This window comes from Gymnodraco acuticeps, unplaced genomic scaffold (genome assembly GCF_902827175.1).
Source record: "Gymnodraco acuticeps unplaced genomic scaffold, fGymAcu1.1, whole genome shotgun sequence".
Lineage (NCBI taxonomy): Eukaryota > Metazoa > Chordata > Actinopteri > Perciformes > Bathydraconidae > Gymnodraco > Gymnodraco acuticeps.
In genome coordinates, this window is record NW_022990270.1 from 267,337 (window position 1) to 287,823 (window position 20,487).

General features: G+C 41.6%; 1 protein-coding gene across 2 annotated transcripts in view; it reads left to right on the forward strand.

Annotated features, from left to right (window-relative positions):
• Nucleotides 1–18,170, forward strand: part of nkd1 (NKD inhibitor of WNT signaling pathway 1) — a 40,157-nt gene extending 21,987 nt beyond the window's left edge. The window contains exons 4-10 of one of the 2 annotated variants that reach the window (XM_034220772.1): nt 3,272–3,329; nt 9,303–9,406; nt 9,585–9,680; nt 11,902–12,049; nt 14,117–14,198; nt 15,257–15,384; nt 17,024–18,170. In XM_034220772.1, coding sequence (XP_034076663.1) covers nt 3,272–3,329; nt 9,303–9,406; nt 9,585–9,680; nt 11,902–12,049; nt 14,117–14,198; nt 15,257–15,384; nt 17,024–17,565 — 1,158 coding nt within the window. In that variant the 3' untranslated portion in view covers nt 17,566–18,170. The remainder of the gene's footprint in view (nt 1–3,271; nt 3,330–9,302; nt 9,407–9,584; nt 9,681–11,901; nt 12,050–14,116; nt 14,199–15,256; nt 15,385–17,023) is intronic. The other variant, XM_034220773.1, reaches the window with a different exon arrangement.
• Nucleotides 18,171–20,487: the final 2,317 nt, after the last annotated feature.

The window sequence follows — 20,487 nt, forward strand, 5'->3', positions numbered from 1 at the left end:
TACACTGACCAGAGCAACTCCCAGAGTAACCCTAGCGGACTAATAATACGGCTCCCATCCATCACCACAGACAACAACCAATTAGTACATTCCTTTTCCCTCGTTTTCTCATGTTCTTGGTTAACCCCTCATGATTTTGGAACATTCATCAAAACAACAGTAAAACATTCAAGATGCTGTGTGTGTACGTGCCTGCATGGATGTGTCTTTGTGTGTGAGGTATCGAAGGAATGTTAATTGTGGTGTGATTTTATTTTTCTTTGAGGATACATGGGGGAAAAACCCAATGTAATATTTTCCCTGTTGGTAAATGAGGCTACAGTTGCCAAAACGACGCTTCGTGTAACTTTATCTCGTGTCTTTTTATTGTCACTGTGTAATTTGATATGGTTTTATCAGTGAAATATGTGGAATTGTTCTGTTAGTGGGGACAACCAGTGATTAACCTGTGACAGCTGTCTCATATGAAAGGGTCCAAAGCAGGTTGAATGATTTCAAACAAACTGAAACACACAATCTTCTGTCCACTTCGTATCAGAAATAAAAAAATAATCACTTAGTAAACACGAGACTGTTGTTTAGTAGCCAAATATCTGACCAGACTAATGTGCCAAGGTACTACAGGGTCACTCAGCAGCCACCCATTACCCATTGTTACCATTACACTGCTTTCCTTCTGATGTCTTGGTTATTTGAACCATCAATTTAGCTGAAAAATGTGCAAAATTGGTTCGTTCTGGTAAAATAACGCAGTCATATAAATTTAAGTTTGAAAGGTTTGATAATTATTATTATTAATATGAAGACTTTTTTAGTTTTTTTGTTGAATATACAAATATTACCATGAATGTGGATAAATACTGTATTATAACAATACGGTATTCTGTTTTTCACATTTGTTATTTTTTATTTGTTATTTTTTAATCTGTTCGAAATAAAGACTGAAAATGAAAAGAAAAAAAATGAAAGGTTTGTCGTTTATCTCTTTTTTGTTTGTTAACTTTGTAAAAAACGACAACTGGGTCATGGGGCTTTTGTTTGCACCATTTGCCACTTCAAATATATTGTTTAAAGGAGTCTGGTAGATTCTTAAAAAGTCTTTAAAGAATCTGCATTTAAATACGTTAAGAAAATATGAATAAAGCTTTTATTGGTATTAAATGTCTCTAATGAATGTTTCAAAGGTTTTAACAAAGATTACATTACATTGCATTTAGCTGACGCTTTTATCCAAAGCGACTTACAATAAGTGCGTTCGACCAACAAAATACAAACTTGAAGAAAACAGAATCATATAAGTACATCAGGTTTCATAGAGCCAAACATTTCAAGTGCTACTCAACTGGCTTTAGATAAGCCAGTCCTTTATTAGTATAAAAGTGCTTTGTTAATAATTCTATCGCTCGAAGTGGAGTCGAAAGAGATGAGTTTTCAGTTTGCGCCGGAAGGTGTGCAAGCTATCTGCCGTCCTGATGTCAATGGGGAGCTCATTCCACCATCTTGGAGCCAGGATAGCAAACCCACGTGTTTTCGCCGATGGGAACTTGGGTCCCCCTCGCAGCGAGTCGTTTGGCTGATGCAGAGCGTAGTGCACGCGCTGGGGTGTACGGTTTAACCATGTCCTGGATGTAGGAAGGGCCAGATCCATTCGCAGCACGGTAAGCAAGTACCAGTGTCTTGAAGTGGATATTAGCAGTTACCGGAAGCCAGTGAAGGGAGCGGAGGAGCGGAGTGGTGTGGGAGAATTTAGGAAGGTTGAAGACCAGACGAGCCGCTGCATTCTGGGTGAGCTGCAGAGGTCGGATGGCACATGCAGGTAGACCAGCCAGGAGGGAGTTGCAGTAGTCTAGGCGTGAGATGACGAGAGCCTGGACCAGAACCTGAGTCGCTTTCTGAGTCAGCTGGGGACGTATCTTCCTGATGTTGTAAAGCGTGTATCTGCAGCAACGGGTTGTAGCAGCGATGTTTGCAGTGAAGGACAGATTGTTATCTAGGGTCACACCCAGATTCCTTGCAGTCTGAGTCGGGGAAACAACTGAGGTGCCGATGTTGATTGTTAGGTCAAGAGTGGGACAATCTTTTCCCGGAAGGAAGAGCAGCTCAGTCTTGTCAAGGGAACAATAATTGTGTTCTTACTTTACAACACACACACACACACACACACACACACACACACACACACACACACACACACACACACACACACACACACACACACACACACACACACACACACACACACACACACAGTTAGTCCAGCGGTTGGCTGTATTCTCATCTTTAGGCCACACACAGCGTTGTGTCCGTCTGAGGAGGGTAGGATCACACCATCTGACCTTCTACCTCTCTGGATTACACAGAAATCCCCACTCACGCTGTCACAGCCTCACATCTAACACACACACACACACACACATACACACACACACACACACACACATTAACACAAAAGCTACTATGCTCAGATCAGATATTTTATGAGCATCAATCATCAATATTAGTGTTAAACTACCCCTTTGATAAGAATGCTGTTAATATGTCCCGTCTCAGAGTCTGTGTGAATTTGATCTAGTTTTTAATGACTGACAGAAACATTTTGTGGTAGTTTGGGCGCATGAAAAGCTTTGAAATGAAGCCAGGCCTGGGTCTTTAAATGTGTGTGTGTGTATGTGTTGGACTACATGCAAGCGGATGTGTGCATGTATGTGTGGTTGTCAGCCGGTGAGTAATGGTTTTTCGGCCAGATGACTGTAATGCCGCATGGATACCTGAGCCGGACTTTTCCATAGTGAAGCCCGGGATCACATGTCTCCAGCCTCCGTGGTATGCACTAACAGAACGAGAGGGGGCCCGCGTGAAAACAGTTAAAAACAAGTCTATGAACGCATCACTGCAATGATATCCAACCACCAATATAACCCTACTACCGTCCGTCTTTCCCAGAATTCCCTGCTGGACGGCGGCGATTTAGATATTTCTTTTTTACAATCATTCTGTCTGCCGCTCTCATGCTCGTTTTGTTTCAGTCCTACAATTACCATCCTCTTAGAACTTTCCGCTGCTGTCTAGGCTCAGCGTACAGTTGTCAAACTTCATATATAGATTTATAAACGCTATAATTTTGATTTCGAGGGCATGTCAATTCGTGTTGGAAAGCCTTGCTGTGGATTTGCATCGTTAAAGAGGTTTATTTTTATGTGACAAAAATATGATGCTTCTCTGTTATATGACTTGAAAAAGTGATTTATGTCTTCTGTATTTTTCTCTCTAGGACTCTATGGGTGAAGCATGTGCACAGAGGATTGGTGATGAACACTACCGTCTAGAAGGTAAGACTATCACGAAAGCTAAGAAAATCTTTCAGAATGTAGCTTTTATTTTTGTTTTATTTGAATAAAAAACATTGTTTGCAGTTGCCCTCCTGGTGCTTTTTGCAGTCCTTTCCCCTCTGCTCCACACCCATGCTCTAAGCCCCAACAATGTGCTGATGAAGTCCCTTTACCTTCCCTCCCGCCTCTCCACCTCCTCATCCTTTCATCCGCCCCTTCCCCCCGTGGTGCTCGGCAAAGTGCCTCCATTCCCCCATGTTTTTTCCCCCGATGTGATGTGATCCTGGATTAAAGAGCTCCAGGAGGAGAAAGTCTCTCCCTCCCATTCAAAGGCAGGATTGAACGTGAGGCGAAGGCAGACATGAAGAGTTGCAAGAGATCAGCCTAGAATTTGGAAGTGCGGCAAAAAATAACTTCACTTGGTAGTAGACAAAGTAGAGAGACAAGAGATAACGCGACGGAAAAATTGAGTATAATATCATTTTAAGTCTGGAACAAGGTTTTCCTCCCTTAAAGACAGATTGTATTTATTCTCAGTGATTAAAAGACAAATCTCTTTATTGGAAACACCACATTTTCCACGATATCTACTTTCTAAATAAAACTCAAATGTTCACGTTTAAGTATCCACGGCAAACTTGTTCTCTAAAAGCTAGCAAGGCGAGCAAGACAAATGTGACAATACCAGAACTCTAAAGAGGGCGAAATAAAGGTTTTTGTGAGAGGGAATGCGACACAATGTTGCTATCCAACTTTTGAAATTGTTGACAAAGTTGAGTGACATTGAAGTTGATCAGCAGTTCTTGATTCATCAGGCTGTATTCAGGCTACAGTAGTTTACTTTAGAGGTATATAAATACATGCTATTTTGTCTTTTAAACCTTCAGAAATTCTGACATTTCTTTTAATTCCCTGTTTTACATCATAATGAAGTATTATACACATTTGGGATTTGGATTGACAAAAAATACATGTAAAGGAATAACCTTGGAATGTAGTCTATAAAATGTCATGTCTATCCGTATCTCCAAAAATAAATGGATTGATCAAAAACCCTATTTACATTTGGGCCACAAGGCAGAGTCTCATGCTGCCAGTCAGGAAGTGGCAACATGAGTATTGATATAAGTGCCTTGCTCAGAAAGTAAATATTGAATGAAAGTCATTTGTAAAATGTCCCCTCAAAGCGTTTTACATTCGTCTGCATTCAACAATTCAAACACATGAATGAAGATGCCGACATACAGTACAAGGTGCCGCCTGCTCAGAAACTCAAACACTCGTTGACTTGTGGTGTAATATCTTGCCCAAGGATACATATACCTGCAGAAGAAAAAAAAAACATCACCCCAAAATCAGGCCACTTTTGTGTAAAACAGTAGCCTAGCTAAGCTGAGTGTGATAGCTCACAGTGTGGCAGCTTTCCCATGCTGACTACGTTCCACCGTATGTGTACAAGTGTGTGTGTGTTTGTGTGTGTGTGTTTGTGTGTTGCTGCCCTCGTCTCGCCCCTCAGATCTGATGTTCAGCCAATCCGCTCGGCTCGTCTCATAAAGAGTCGGCTTATGTCTGTGTTGGGGGGGGGGGGCAAAGGGAGAGGAGGGTGATAGCAGATTACTGTTACTCCTCCCGGCATTTCATTAGCTCCGAGATAAGCATCTCTCCACCATATTGAGCCTGCTACCGAACAGATTTGCCCTCGCACACAATGTTCCCTTTGAGCACCTCCGATGATCAAACAGCGGGACCCCGAATGCTGCTCCTCTCCAAAAAGTTGGTAAAAGCTCCCTGGGATGATGCCTTTCATTTTTGGCATTTTGGATGAGACAGGTCGGCTTTGATCTGCTTTGGATCGGGAGGAAAGAAATTGGGCTGTTGTGTCTGCTGCGTTGGCGAGCAAACAAACAGTGTTTCAGATTTGACTCGGCTTAATTAATTAGTGATTCTGTTTTATAGCCGGTCTGATCTGCTTCCAAAAGGTTTGAGATGGAAACTTCAAAGTGTGGCGGAGGAGGGGTATGGTCTGTGTGTGTGTTCATGGGTGTGTGTGCGGCTTGCAGGACTGTGATTGGATGAGGAAGAAGTGGGGGGGATGCTCATCCGAAACTAAAAAAGGCACATTTATAGTATATGAGGATAAAGCATGGAGGTGGCTGAGTAAATTACATTACATTACATTGCATTTAGCTGACGCTTTTATCCAAAGCGACTTACAATAAGTACATTCGACCAGGAAGACACAACCTTGAAGAAAACAGAATCATATAAGTACATCAGGTTTCATAGAGCCAAACATTTCAAGTGCTACTCAACTGGCTTTAGATGATGCAGGTGCGCCAGAACCCGCAGTTTTCTAAATAAATATATGCGGCTCAAATACACTGAGCTTAAAGGGAGTATTTAGAGTATTTGTGAGTATACTTTATGTAATACTATACTAAATTAAAGCACAGTTTGAAACTCAAAACTAAATGCTGCTCTTTGGACCAAATTGGCATTTTGATTAAAAAAAAATTGAGTTGTGTCCAACAGATTTGTACTCAAGTAAAAGTACTAATACCACACTGTAACAATACTGTCTTACAAGTTAAAGTCCTGCATTGTCAAAGTTATGAAGTATATTTAGCAAAATGTACTTAAAGTACTAAACGTAAAAGTAGCTAATGTGGACAAATATAAAATAAATTAAAATGTAAGTTACTCCAAACTATTAGAAAATTATTTTTAATTTTTAAAGATTCAATGATACCAACTCTTAAAAAGCTGTTCTTGTATAAACTGTTTGAAAGAAACCGTAATATTTGATAAACTGAGACACAGTACTCAAAGTACTAGTGCAAGACAATTAAGAAATAATCAAATATCAACAAATATTTAAGCAAATCCCTTGAGCGACAATATTTATTGCTTTCACAGAATATCTTCACAAAACGAAAACACACTTACGACCTCATGTTTCTACATAAGGTATAGGTCAAAACAAATTCAATATCAATACTGATGAATAATATGGATATAATGACCAAGTGCATCTGCAGATTGACTGTGATTGTATGAGGTGGATCATTCTTTCACACACACATACGGGTATTGGGCCGAGCGCGACACCGTACTTCCGGTCTGCGCCGTTTTACGCGAGGTGCAAGCAGCCGTACACCGTCTAGGTGTTATTAAGCTTCCTGTACTGAATATCATAGTCTATTGCCTTAATCAATATCTAGTCAACTCTAAAATACCACATATATGCAATGGCAGGATAATATTATTGTGACAAGCGGGGTATTCACCTGGTGTTTCCAGAAATTAGACGTAGATGCAGCCAAAATCGACGAAGGCCACTGTCGTTTTTCCATACATCTGCAGGCAGTCTGTAAGGGCAATCGGACAACCCACAGACACAGCTCTAGTTTACGCTGGTAACGACCTAGAGCACACCCCTCAAGTCCAGAGATGTAATCCGAAGACATGCAGCGATTTCTTCGGTCGTTAATTCAGAAAAAAAACCTAGTGCGCTCTGCCTGGCTACGTTAGCTAGCTGTTTATATTTGCACTTCCAGGATATTAGCACCTCCAGGAAAATGGCGCATTTCTATATATTTATATGGCGCGTGTTGCATTGTGGGTAGCTCGTGACGTCACTGTGTGTGAAAGAATACAGGGTTTGTGGTTGCGTAAAGTCTGTAACACGCTTCTGAAAATAAACATAAATATAGGGTTGAAGCAGGGAGGTGTCTGGGTCACTGTAACTGATCGAAGCTTGCAAAGGAGCCGACGTGTTCCTCTCCTAAATCTCACTTTCATGTCGTGTGTATCCGCGGTTTCAGGTGTCAAACAAACGCTGGATTTCAAAGCAGAGGAGGATATCCGGTGGCGTTAAGTCTGGGCCGACATCCAGCGCTGAAACTAAAACATCGAAGCAGACGTTGTGTTATTTCTGTCCACCAGGTTAGACTACCCTAAATAAAGTGCAATCCAAAAATACACCTCCATTAACTGAGGCATTAACATACTGTTGAATTAACCCCTCACGACACAGTGTAGTAGAGTAACTCTGATTGTATACAAATACAGGGCTGTGAAATCCAGCGGTGATGCTTTCTCATCAGTGGCACACATAGGTAGGGCTGGGCTTATAAAATAGATTTTCCACCCTTACTTCCAACCCTAAAGGCAAATGCCTCGCTGCAGAGAAGAAAGTACACAACTGAGAAGATCATATACTGAATATATACACAAGTGCATTATTGTAACTGCTTTGGGGCTCAATTCTTTATGTTAACATTTGATTATAAACCAGGTTTACTTACAGTCCTCTAATAATCTTGTTCATGTCCAAGCAATATTGGTATTGTAACTTGAATATCCTTCAATTAATTGATATCAAATCATGTATCTTATCGGGAAATCAGTGCAATAGCCAGCATCCTTTCACATGTTTCCTTGGCTTATAAAATGTAGTGTTAAGTATTCAGTTCTTCACCAGTGAGGGAACGATCACTCAGACGTTTTGCTTGAGTAAAAGTAGAAACACTTCATTGTAAAGACAGAAATACTACACACATGCAAAGGACCTATACACATAAGGTACTGTATGAATACACATGCACAGGCTTTTTTTATGGAGAGGTATATTAAGAAGCACAACTCCCATCGTTTGCAAAAAAAACGGTGTGGTAAAGTAATTCAAGCTGCTGTCATAGCCGACGTGTTCAATATTGGCCTCCAAGATGTAGTGGAATAGATGTATAAAGTAGAGTCAAATGAAAAAACTAAAGTACTAGTACCTCGAAGTGAGTAATTGAATGTATTACTTTACATCACTGCCTGTCACCAGGATGTTCTCAGGTTGAATCCTGAATCTGTGTTTTAAAGAGTAAAACAGCTAATTGACTTGTATGGAATAGGAAGTCAGTCGTCTCGTCTCTGAGAGTAAGTCAATGTGACGGATTAGTCCTCCCTCCGGACCGTCTGACTTTACCGTGCGTCTGGATGGTAATTTACGCTGAATGTCATTCCATAACGTGATGAGCTCTCAGAGGTTTCCATAAGCCTTTTGATGTTCACACGCTGTTTCCAATCCACCATTTATATCCCAATGCCACCTCATATTCATGTTCAGTTTCATGTTTCACATCCCCTCTCAGTGTGAACACACTTGGTTGTATTCTATATAATGGTGAAAGAAGTATATAGATCCTACACTTAAAAAAGTACTTATACCACACCGTAAAAACTCTGTTACAAGTCCTGCTTTGTTAAAGTTATTAAGTATAATTAGCTAAATGTACTCAAGAATGACATGTAAGGATATCATTTGTCATCATTACCTGGTTTTACAAGCTGCATAAGTCACGCATTTAGTCGTTATATGGATATTACTGATGATTATCGATCAAAGATATCATCGTGAAGGCACCAAGAGTCAACCCCTACTATATATCGTCCAGACTTAATTTAAGTGCAGTTTCTGCCAACTCGAAAAGGTCTAAAAAGAGACAAAGTGGCACATTTTTAGATCAGTGTCAAATTTGACAATTGTTTTGTTCACCTTTTGGGTGTTCTCATAATCACAAACACTTGAAGTACTTCCTACAAGCTTAGCACACTTGAGCAGCCTACAAATATAGACATTTGCAAGTTTCAATATTTGACAGAACAGAGCCTTTGCTGCCTTTTGAGAATATATACTTTGCATTCATACGGGTGATATTAATATAAAAATATGTTGTCAGACAAAAGCTGAGAAGTTTGACTGTGGGTTCATTTCCAACCTGCAGCACTTGAATGTGTGACACATCTTAATTGCGGCTGCCGAACTGGGAAGTAGAAGCTTACAAGAAACACTTGAAGGCGACGACATACTGTATCCTCAGGTTACGACTGCGCCCAACGTTCCCATCCTCAGGCTCTGACTTTTATCTTTGTGTGTGTGTCTGTGTGTGTCTGTGTGTGTCTGTGTGTGTGTCGCTGCAGTGGCTTTACCCCCGGAGAAGACAGGCAGCTGCTGTGTGGAGGAGAAGATGCAGCAGAGGGGCAGCCAATCCCCCGCAGGGCTGCAGAAACAGATCCAGTTTGAAGTGAGTGTCGACAGCCAACAGGACGTTTATTACCTCTCCTCTGGATGAAACTGGGGCGATGGGACACACACACACACACACACACACACACACACACACACACACACACACACACACACACACACACACACACACACACACTGGATGATACTGATAGTTGATGTCTGTGCTGTTTCAGGAGTTGGAGTGTGCGGTGTCTGTGGAGGAGGATAACCGGCAGGAGTGGACCTTCACCCTCTACGACTTTGACAACAACGGCAAAGTCACCAGAGAGGTAAGGACCTGGATTTACCTGTGTATATAAACCTTTGATGGATAAATGATCACACAGATAAGTATACAGACAAGGGTATAAGGTATAAGAAACTTTGTACAGACAACGGACATTTTTGGTTTACCCATTTTTTTTTTATTGTTCTTCTCTTAAGTCAAAATTAGAACGAGCAACCATTATTCAGCACACATGGTTCAAATCTGATATCATTTGTTGAGAGAGTTCATCTGGAGTTGATTTCACCCAAACATTGTAAGTAGAGTAATTTAAGAGCAGGTTGCCTCCAATAAATAAACAAAACATTTAAACATCTCAAAACATCAGTTTATCATATCCATATCGTGTAATATCATAAAAGCTGTTGATTTGATTGCATCAACAAACGTTCTCAAATAGCAGCTCACAGCTACAAAACACCCTCCTTTTTTGGTATAAGAACGAATCAATACCTAAATGTATTACCAACAATTAAACAATATACAACATTTTGGATTATTAGCTCAAAGCTAGAAAACACCCCTCTGTTTGGGTACAGAAATGAATCAATAACGTCCCCCTGGATCGCAAATGCTCCCATCCCCACACCCCCAAAAGAAAGCGAGTACAGACGTGCCTCTAACGTAACCTCCCTCCTCAGAACTGAATCCAGCGACATGTCTCTGCTCCTGAGAGTTACCGTGTGACTCTGCCTGATACAGATCTGAGAGAACATCCAGAAAGGCCCGTGTTTTTTGAGCTCCACTTGAAACAGCGCAAAGAGACTGGAGCTGTCCTCTGTGCTTTTGGAGCTGCCGTGTTTTTGGCACTGCCTGTGGCTTCATGGCTCGTGAGGCAGCGGCTTGGAGGGGGAAAGAAAAGCTTTCTTCTCCAAATAAAAAAAAGAGCAGTGAACCAGAAATGACACGGGAAGCTTTTATTGTATATATTTTTTAAACCAATAAGTGGAACCGGTCCCTAAGAATTCAGTGCAAATCATGCTGTTAGGGTTTCTGTGTGCTAAGCTTAATTCAGCAGTTCTGTCAAAGCAGCTTTTATGGTGAAGCTGTGTTACTTTCTAAAGTAAAGCACTAATGAGATTTAGGATACTGCATCCACGCCTGGTGACATTTTTAAGGGACAATTAGGTTTTGGTTTGCTAGAAAAACATCCAGCACAGTTGCTATTACCCAAAAGGGAGTCATTATCTCAGTATGGGGTAGAACAACATTTCATTTCAAACCTTTATTTATCCAGATTGGTCCCAACAACATCCATACGTGCAAAAAAAGAGTATTGAATGTGCAAATAAATCCAAATATGGCAAGTTAGCTTGTTTAAAAAGTGAGCAAGGTATCACTTTTTTGCATGTGAATGTGCTTTTAAGTGTGGTTGAGTTGATATATACATGTATTTGAAGGTGTAGACATGTGCAGGTGTAATTTCACTCATTTGGGAGACATCGAGGAATAAGGGAAGTGCAGTGTGTAGCAGGATTAGCATCAGGCTTGACATCTCCATTAATCTCTGCCGCTACCACCAAGACAACGTTCCTTTTTATGAATTTCTAACTCTTCTTTAAACCCCGTCTGAACGCTTCAACTTGGAAAGCCGACCTAAAACCTCTGACTTCAGTGAGTTTCTCCGTTTGCTGTTGACGGAGGCACTTGTTTAAATTCCTCACTAGCGAGACACGTATCATAGAGTTTTAATGCACAAAAATCCAGAATTCAAGTGATAAGAATAGTCTCCAATTAGCTCATTTACTTTTTAAATATGCACCAACGTCACATATTTACACTACATATGATTCTGATCAAGTTATGATTAAACCGTCTTGTTTTCACAGTTCCCAAACAGTACACCGAACGGCATGAATAGCATCTTAATATCATATTTAGATTATTATATGTGCTAATAATAATAAGCATTCTATGATGAGGCTTTACGTCGAACATTAGCCACCTTTAGCTTATCGGTGGCAGTTTTAGTTTTAGCCAAATGTTAGATTTTTATCTCTGAAAATGTAATTTATGCTTTAAAAAATCATAAAAGTGGTGTTAATATGTGAAGATGATACTGCGTTACTAAAAGTGTTTGTATCATAATCATGTGTTCGCTGCAGATCCTTTTTTTTCTGTAATATTCCAACATTTTTGTAGCCTATCAAACACGCCATCACTCAATGGAAGCTATGCATCAAAAAGCCCAGATTGAACTCACCTCCACCTCTCCTCTCCTGCAGGACATCACCAGCCTGCTCCACACCATCTATGAGGTGGTGGACGCCTCCGTCAACCACTCCCCGAGCAGCAGCAAGACGCTCCGGGTGAAGCTGTCCGTGGCTCCAGATTCCAGCCAGCGGTGGAGGAGCTGTACTCAGGGAGCGGCAGGTAACGCTCACATCAACACAGTGGGCGGAGGCGTGGGAGGTGGGAAGTAGTGGAGTACAAATACTTCATTACTGTACTCAAGTACATTTTTCTGGTATCGGTACTTTCCTCCACTACTTATTTTTCTGACGACTTTTTACTTTGACTTCTTACATTTTGAACACAAATACAGTACCTGTACTTTCTACTTCTTACATGTTGAACTCAAATACCTGTACTTTCTACTTCTTACATGTTGAACACAAATACCTGTACTTTCTACTTCTTACATTTTGAACACAAATACCTGTACTTTCTACTTCTTACATGTTGAACTCAAATACCTGTACTTTCTACTTCTTACATGTTGAACACAAATACCTGTACTTTCTACTTCTTACATGTTGAACACAAATACCTGTACTTTCTACTTCTTACATGTTGAACACAAATACCTGTACTTTCTACTTCTTACATGTTGAACTCAAATACCTGTACTTTCTACTTCTTACATGTTGAACTCAAATACCTGTACTTTCTACTTCTTACATGTTGAACACAAATACCTGTACTTTCTACTTCTTACATTTTGAACCCAAATACCTGTACTTTCTACTTCTTACATTTTGAACCCAAATACCTGTACTTTCTACTTCTTACATTTTGAACCCAAATACCTGTACTTTCTACTTCTTACATTTTGAACCCAAATACCTGTACTTTCTACTTCTTACATGTTGAACTCAAATACCTGTACTTTCTACTTCTTACATGTTGAACACAAATACCTGTACTTTCTACTTCTTACATGTTGAACACAAATACCTGTACTTTCTACTTCTTACATGTTGAACCCAAATACCTGTACTTTCTACTTCTTACATGTTGAACTCAAATACCTGTACTTTCTACTTCTCACATTCTCCAAACAGCTGGTTCCTTTAGTCTGAATGTGTGTTTGGTGCGTGATCATTATTCTTTAGAGTCATTGCGTGCCTATTGATTTGAACACGATCCGTGTATCCATCATTTCCTGGTCTTCTCTAAAGAAGAGGGACCAATGGAAACGTTGTCATGTTGCCGTTGTTCAGCATGGAAACATTCATTAGCTAACAATGACATTATTGTTCTGTTAATATAAAGGGAGGTCAGGTACTCTTTAAAACAGCTGCTAGTTATGGGTACTTTTTACTGAAGTACATTTCAAAGCCCATACTTCTTTACTTTTACTTGAGTAAAGAAGTTTAGTCAGTACTTCTACTTTCACCAGAAACACGAGTATCTGTACTTCTACCCGAGTAAACGATGTGTGTACTTTTGCCCTCTCTGGTGGTGGGGGAGAAGAAAGGGGCGTTTTGGGGTCCCCCTTGTGTTGCGTGCTGTCAGCTCACCCTGAGATGTGTCTGTTGTCTTCAGGCCTGTCAGAGCTTTGTTCCTCTCAGTGTCGGCGTCGCTCCATCTCTCCCACTCAATGGGGTTCATTTTTAATGATGGGGGGAGTGACAGAGCTAAGAGAAGCCCCCTCCCTCAGCGCCTTTAAATACACTGAAAGAAACCTTAAGAGATGTGCCGAGTCCTATTGATAACCACAGCCATTTTTCTTTGCTCCAAAGCTCCCTTTTTACCTTTTCCCCCCCTTCGCAGAGCTGCCGGGAAAATATAGCAACTTAACTTTTCTCACTCTGTAAACAAGTAGAAAAATATCTCCTCTATATTCCTGTGTGTTTGCGTCCTTTTGTTACGGCTATAAATATCCATCAAGAGATTCAAACAGAGCAAGCTTTGAAACCATCGCCGCTTGCCTTCATGCTAATTTCAAACCGTATCAGATCTCGCGTCCTTAATAAACATTTTCTGAAGTCGGCATGTTTTTTTATTTTCTTCTCTCATTCCATGCCCTATAAGAGGAAGCATTGTTGTGTTTCCTTTTCTATAGATCTTCAAAGTAAAACCCCAAGACAAAGGTTGCTTTCTTCTGAGGCGTGTGTGACTGTTGTCGTCTTTGTGTGTGTGTGTGTGGTTGTGTGTGTGTGTCTGCTCTGTGTAGCTCTCTTTGATAATAGCCTCCTGTCTTTCACACATACACAGACATGTCCCACCCCAGAGAGAAAAATGACAAGTGCATAGAAGACCCCAAGAGTGCAGACAAGAAGACTCGAGCTCTCATAAGGTAAACATCCCCCCCCCCTCAAAGATTCAATTGTTTGGTCTTCTAAAAGAAAAATAACGATATGATGTTTATTATTTTTTGTTCAAATATATTTTAATTATGTCACTTATGTTAATGTCTGAGACACTGGCCTTGAATAACAAAAGTAATAGGTATATATATTCCACTGTGACTTTTAACTGTAATCGTACATGTCATTTTAATTAGATTTTACATTTTTCTTGCACCATTATTTCTTTTGCACTATTTGATTTAACTGTTGTATTTATTTGTATGTGTTAAGTACATTGTATGTTTCATTGTTGGAGGAGCATGGTACTTGGCCAAAACTGTGCTGTAGCTATTGTGCATACGACAAGAGAAGTCTTTTTGATTATAACATTCTAATCAAATCTAAATCTATAACACTTTTCATACACAAAATAAAGATGAATACAGTTAAAGAAATTCATTTGATATTAATAGAAACGACTAATAACAACACCAATAGTATTACAACCAAGAATAAACGCTTTTTGCCGCCCTCAGGTCTTCTAGGAAGCTGGGCCGTAATAATAAAAGACGCCTCACTGTGGGTCTTTGTTTTCACTTTAGGAATAATTAAAAAGGCAAGTACCAGAAGACCTGAGGATCTATACAGTGCATAGGTTAAGGTGATAAATAGCTAGGACCAAGACCATTAAGAGCTTTAAAAAACAATGAAGTATTTTACTTTTTTTACTTTTTACATCAGAAGATGCTCTCGTTTAAATCGGCAAATAGCAGTGTTTTTTCTAAAGTAGGGCTTCACGCTTTAGGACATGTATCAGTCCTCTACTCTTTCATTACTTCTCACCAAATGTACCTCCACAGTGCTGAGCAGGACCTGTAGAGACTTCAAATCCTCCCTCTTGAGTTTTAAAGCTGTGATTTTCCAGTCATAATCTCACTCCTAACAATCACTGTGCTGCTGCCCTGACCATAAGAAGCGCTTGTATTTGACTTTCTCCTAACACTACCATACTGAGCCTCTCTGGCCAGAACTGCCTCCTAATGATAGGTGCGGCTTTTCTCCGCAGGCGCCACCACAGCGACCATCACACCCAGCCGGGCTGCCAGCGCCACTGTGTGGACGAGAACCTGGAGCGCAGGAACCACTACTTGGACCTGGCAGGCATCGAAAACTACACATCCCGCTTTGGAGCCGGTGAGTGGACCGGGGCCAGGGGTTTAAACCGAGGAGGAGGGGGGGGGGACAGAGTACCGTAAGCCTTTGAAGATTCATCCAGAGGTCCCTCATTACTGCGGCACCTGCTTGAAGCCATTAGACTGAACTACTGCGCTCCTCTCCAGTACAAACATCTGGGAGCAGGCTGGCACAATACATCAAGTGTTCAAGGGTAAAGAACGGGCTGTTGGGACGGGAAATATTAGGCGTAATAAGCAGCAGCCTTGATCTGAGGGTCAGTGATGACATGTGATTATTTTAATGTTGCTCCTGGTAGGAAAGTGCTAACAGAAACCTGCTCCCTGTCACTTTGAGTCAGGGTTATACCCAGGAGGAGAAGCTGCCAGAGTCCTATCATGGAGCTTTTTACTAAATCTTTATTGGCATGCTTTGGGCACAGTCATTTGCACATAATGGGTTATTTTTATTCACTTGTTTTCCAGGGTGTTTAGGGCACATGTTGAGAAGCCCCGTGGAAGAATTGTTGCTCCTCTGCAACCTTGAAGTGTACATTGTTTTACTTTATTCGATTTCACATTTCTTTTTTATTGCATTACTTTATTGCACACTGTCTTTTTTCTTTTCTATATTAAATAAATTGTAGGTTACATTGTTGGAGGAGCCTTGGACTTATGATTTCCATCGCCAAAACTACGCCCCACAACTATTTCGTTTCACTGTATCCAACATTTTTAAGGGTTACAGTAAAAAGAGAAACTTTTTAAATACCTACTTCTGTGATGGTTTGGTTTTAATTGCAATAACTTTGCCGAGATTTTCCGACCCCAACAAAATGACTGGATTTTGCGGGGCTCACAGCAATTAAACTTTACTAAGACATTTAAAAGCAACATCCTTTAAAAAAAGAAAAAGCCACATTTTGCCTCACATACAGAACATTCTAATACATTTTGCCCAGAAACCGACCACTGATGCACCATTATGTCTATGGCACTGCTTTATTAGATGTATTAGTGCTGTCAATACAGTAGATTAAATCAATGCCATCGGCTTAATCACAACAATAATCATGATTTATCACAGTTTAACACGTACAGAATACACATAGTATGGTGGTGTAATAAAGAAATGCCTGAAAAACTTTATTATATCATGATATCTGAATTGTTGGCATCAAGTCCGACCATTTTGCGCCCTTAGCTAAACCACCAACAATGCTGCTGTCACGGAGAGCATCTGGCATCCCCCTCTGTGTGCTATAAATGTTTTCTTTTAACACTTTAAAGTTCCCAGATTAATTGCGAGTGTTACCGTTGACACCTCTAGTTTGTGTTTTCTTTTATTGTTATTATTTATTATTGTTATGGAGGCGTGTGGTGCAGTGGGTTGAGCGTTGGTGTTCGGATCAGGGGGTCACAGGTTCAAACCCCACTGCAGTCAGCATGTCGTTGTGTCCCTGAGACTCTTCACCCCAAATTGCTCCTGTGGGGATTGCCCACAGTATTGGGTATGTAAGTCGCTTTGGATAAAAGCGTCTAACAAGTGACATGTCATGTAATGTTGTTGGAGGAGCCTGGGACATGTGTGGATGAGTCTTTCAATATTTAAATCATGATTCTGCTTTTCTCAGTTTAAATAAAATACGTTTTCCTTACAGCCCCCACCACCACCACCACCACAGAGCCAGCGAAGGCAGAGCCTCAGGCGCGTCCATCCAACCAGACTCGCTCCCGCTCTCACGAGCCAGAGAACGGCCACGCCCACCCCCCCCACCGCCGCCTGCACCCCGCCGTGGACACCGTGTCTCCGGAGAGCCTCCACCCCTCCGCTCGTACGCGAGTTCAGGACTCGGGGAAACATGCCATCCGCTCTCCTAAAACACACAGCAGCCGGACGCCCCCCGCGCAGATCAGCAGCAGGGTGATGAGAAGCCGAGGCGCCCCCCCTCCCACGGTCCTCCCCAGCCAAACCCCCCCCCACCAATCCTCAGCACCGTACCGCAAACACAAGCAGCGCTCCAAGGAAACCTACAGGGCTTTGAGCTCTGTGGCTCCGAGACAAATGGTGGAGAAGGAGCAGGTAAGGGACCTTCCCAGTGTGCTGCTGTACGAAGGGGGGTCGACACAGGTGGTGCAGCGGCATGAGCACCACCACCACCATGAACACCATCACCACTACCACCACTTTTACCAGTCCTGAATTTACATCCTTTTACAGGAGACCTCAGCACTCCTGCAACCCCAGAAGAAGAAAAAAACACACAAGCAGGCGAACAGACTGCTGCTTCCTCCTCAGTGCATTGTGCAGTGCCTTCGTAGTGGACACAGGACAAGGGGAGGAGAGGAGCATCATGGGAAGGGTGTCCCAGTGCTGAGAGGTTATTAATCAGTATTATAAAGAGGTTGGTCAGACATGCAAAAAAGCTCGGGTGTGCAGCAGGGCAGCGATTCGGGGCCACTGCAGAGCCAGGACTGAAGATCACGGCTTCGGAGTGAAGTGATACACAGAGGGATAATATGATCAAAAATCCTCTTCCGTTGATGCTGTATTCCTCCTACCTGAAGACTGTACGGCTCCAAACAAGCACCACAACCTTCCAGACCACTAAGCCAAAAGGTTTTTAAGGAAAAGGAGGAACGAGAGGAAGAGAGACTGTGATGTAAAGATGACAATATATGAAGGAGTATAGGTGAGCAGGGCATTGTGTGTGTGTGTGTGTGTGTGTGTGTGTGTGTGTGTGTGTGTGTGTGTGTGTGTGTGTGTGTGTGTGTGTGTGTGTGTGTGTGTGTGTGTGTGTGTGTGTGTGTGTGTGTGTGGTGTGTGTGTGTGTGTGTGTGTGTGTGTGTGTGTGTGTGTGTGTGTGTGTGGTGTGTGTGTGTGTGTGTGTGTGTGTGTGTGTGTGTGTGTGTGTGTGTGTGTGTGTGTGTGTGTGTGTGTGTGTGTGTGTGTGTGTGTGTGTGTGTGTGTGTGTGTGTGTGTGTGTGTGTGTGTGTGTGTGTGTGTGTGTGTGTGTGTGTGTGTGTGTGTGTGTGTGTGTGTGTGTGTGTGTGTGTGTGTGTGTGTGTGTGTGTGTGTGTGTGTGTGTGTGTGTGTGTGTGTGTGTGTCACAGCACTGGTGTCTGTTGAAAACCACTTGAAGTGCGCTCATGGGTGCGTGAGTTTTTAAAGCAGGCGGTCAGGCTGGTTTTGTTTTTTTGAAAATGAAGATTCAGATTCAATCACGCAATACCCCGTAAGCAAAAATGGGAAGGAGAATGTTAAAAAGAACAGATCCCAAAATCTGCTGCTACCTCTAATTGTATCCTAATTGTTGTTCTGATACTTTGAATAAGCATTCAGCGGTTATTTTAAAATTACTTAAACACTTTTTTGAAATCATAATCTGCCGTACTGAAGTTTCAAAAGCTCCTTACTTGTATTAACTAACATTGACTGTACATACGGTATATATTGTTATCAATTTGATAAGCTTTATTGATAATGGAATATCTTTGTATTCACTATCTGAAGCTTTTATGTTTTGTTTTACTTCACAGCCGCATTTTATAAGACCACTAGGAGCCTCATTATGACTACAAATGTACAACTGTATCTCAAACTCTCTGTCATCCTCCATCTGTTTCCACTTCACCACCATGTGATTAGATATTTAACAGTGATCTGGTTATTTTGCCCAACTCTCAACAATGCTGTTCAGGAGCTCGACATCACATACAGATGTTTTATAGACTTTAGGCTTGACTTGACACATTGATTAAGAACATCATGTCCACAACACAGAATACAATCTCTTCTCATTCAATATGTAATGGCCATCATGCTATTCATGAAGACTAGTACTGTGGGTACTAGTGTGTGGGTTCTGCAAAAATATGAAATACTACCGAAAACAAAATGTCCAAGTCCCATGATCCTTAAAAACAGAACTAGTGCTATCTTCACATCAGGTCTCCAGTAGAGTCTCCATTTATGGATCAGGCCTTCTGTTGCATGATTATAAATCCAGTTACATCCAGTCAGTTAGAGGTTCCTTCATCAGTATGAAGTTTGTACCGCTCTGAGCACTTCAACTTGAACATATTTCAACTTTTCAGAAAAGCGCCGGTGACATTCCTGTTGGAGAATAAGGCTGTTTTTCACAGTGTCTCTTGGACGAAAACTATCATAAAAAGTACAGAAAAGGCAAATTTGTTGAAGCAGAACAACCTGAATGTTGATGTTGATCAAATTTGGATTGTCCTCCTTGCTATACGGCTGTAATATTGAGCGGTAAAGCTGATTCAGACAGTGTGAGAGCAAGCTGGTTGTATTGGTAAAAAAAACTATGTCTAACCGATATATATTACCACAAACGGGGTTGATGCTAGTTTGTCATACAACAGCTGTTATACGTTGTCAAGATATGATTGTCAGTAAAACAACAGGTGATGTCAGCAGCATCCTCCTTTGGTTAGTTATGCAGGGGAATATTTAGCTTCCTCATACTCAAACTTGCTCAGCTGATCTTGGACTTACTTCTCTAGACTTGCTCTGCCACTGAGTCGTATCCACATGTCCTCCGGCCCTCGTCCTGGCCCGGGGTCACGCCGCGTCATCTTCCCCCAGCTGTCAGCAGGTCTGTCAGCAGGTCTTTCAGCAGGTCTTTCAGCGTGCCGCCATGTGTCCTCAGAGCTCAGCCAGCAGGGCTCTGTTTGTGGCTCCTTTCAGCTGTCTCATTCCTCTGGTGCTGGATAACACTGGACCCGGCCCGCAGGCTCCACTTCACCCATAACTCACTGCTGCTGCTCGGCTGCCAGCTCCAGGGTCTGCTGGTCCTGTGACAGCGCTGCTTTAAACATGACAACAACAACAAGCTACGTGGTGGTTATCCCGCAGAATGAAACGTATAAGCATCATACTTTTTTGTTTGCCACAGAGCATTATACATATTATATTTTCAACACTATCCCTAAATCCAATAGTAAAATATAATTGCTTTTTGACGAGGAATCCCTTGCGATGCTAACTCCTGGGTCTGCGTACAAAAATACATCATAACTGCAACACTCAATGTTTACTATTGGATTTATGATTCTTCCGCAGGACCCACTGCTAGCATAACGAGACAGAGCCACTGTAAAA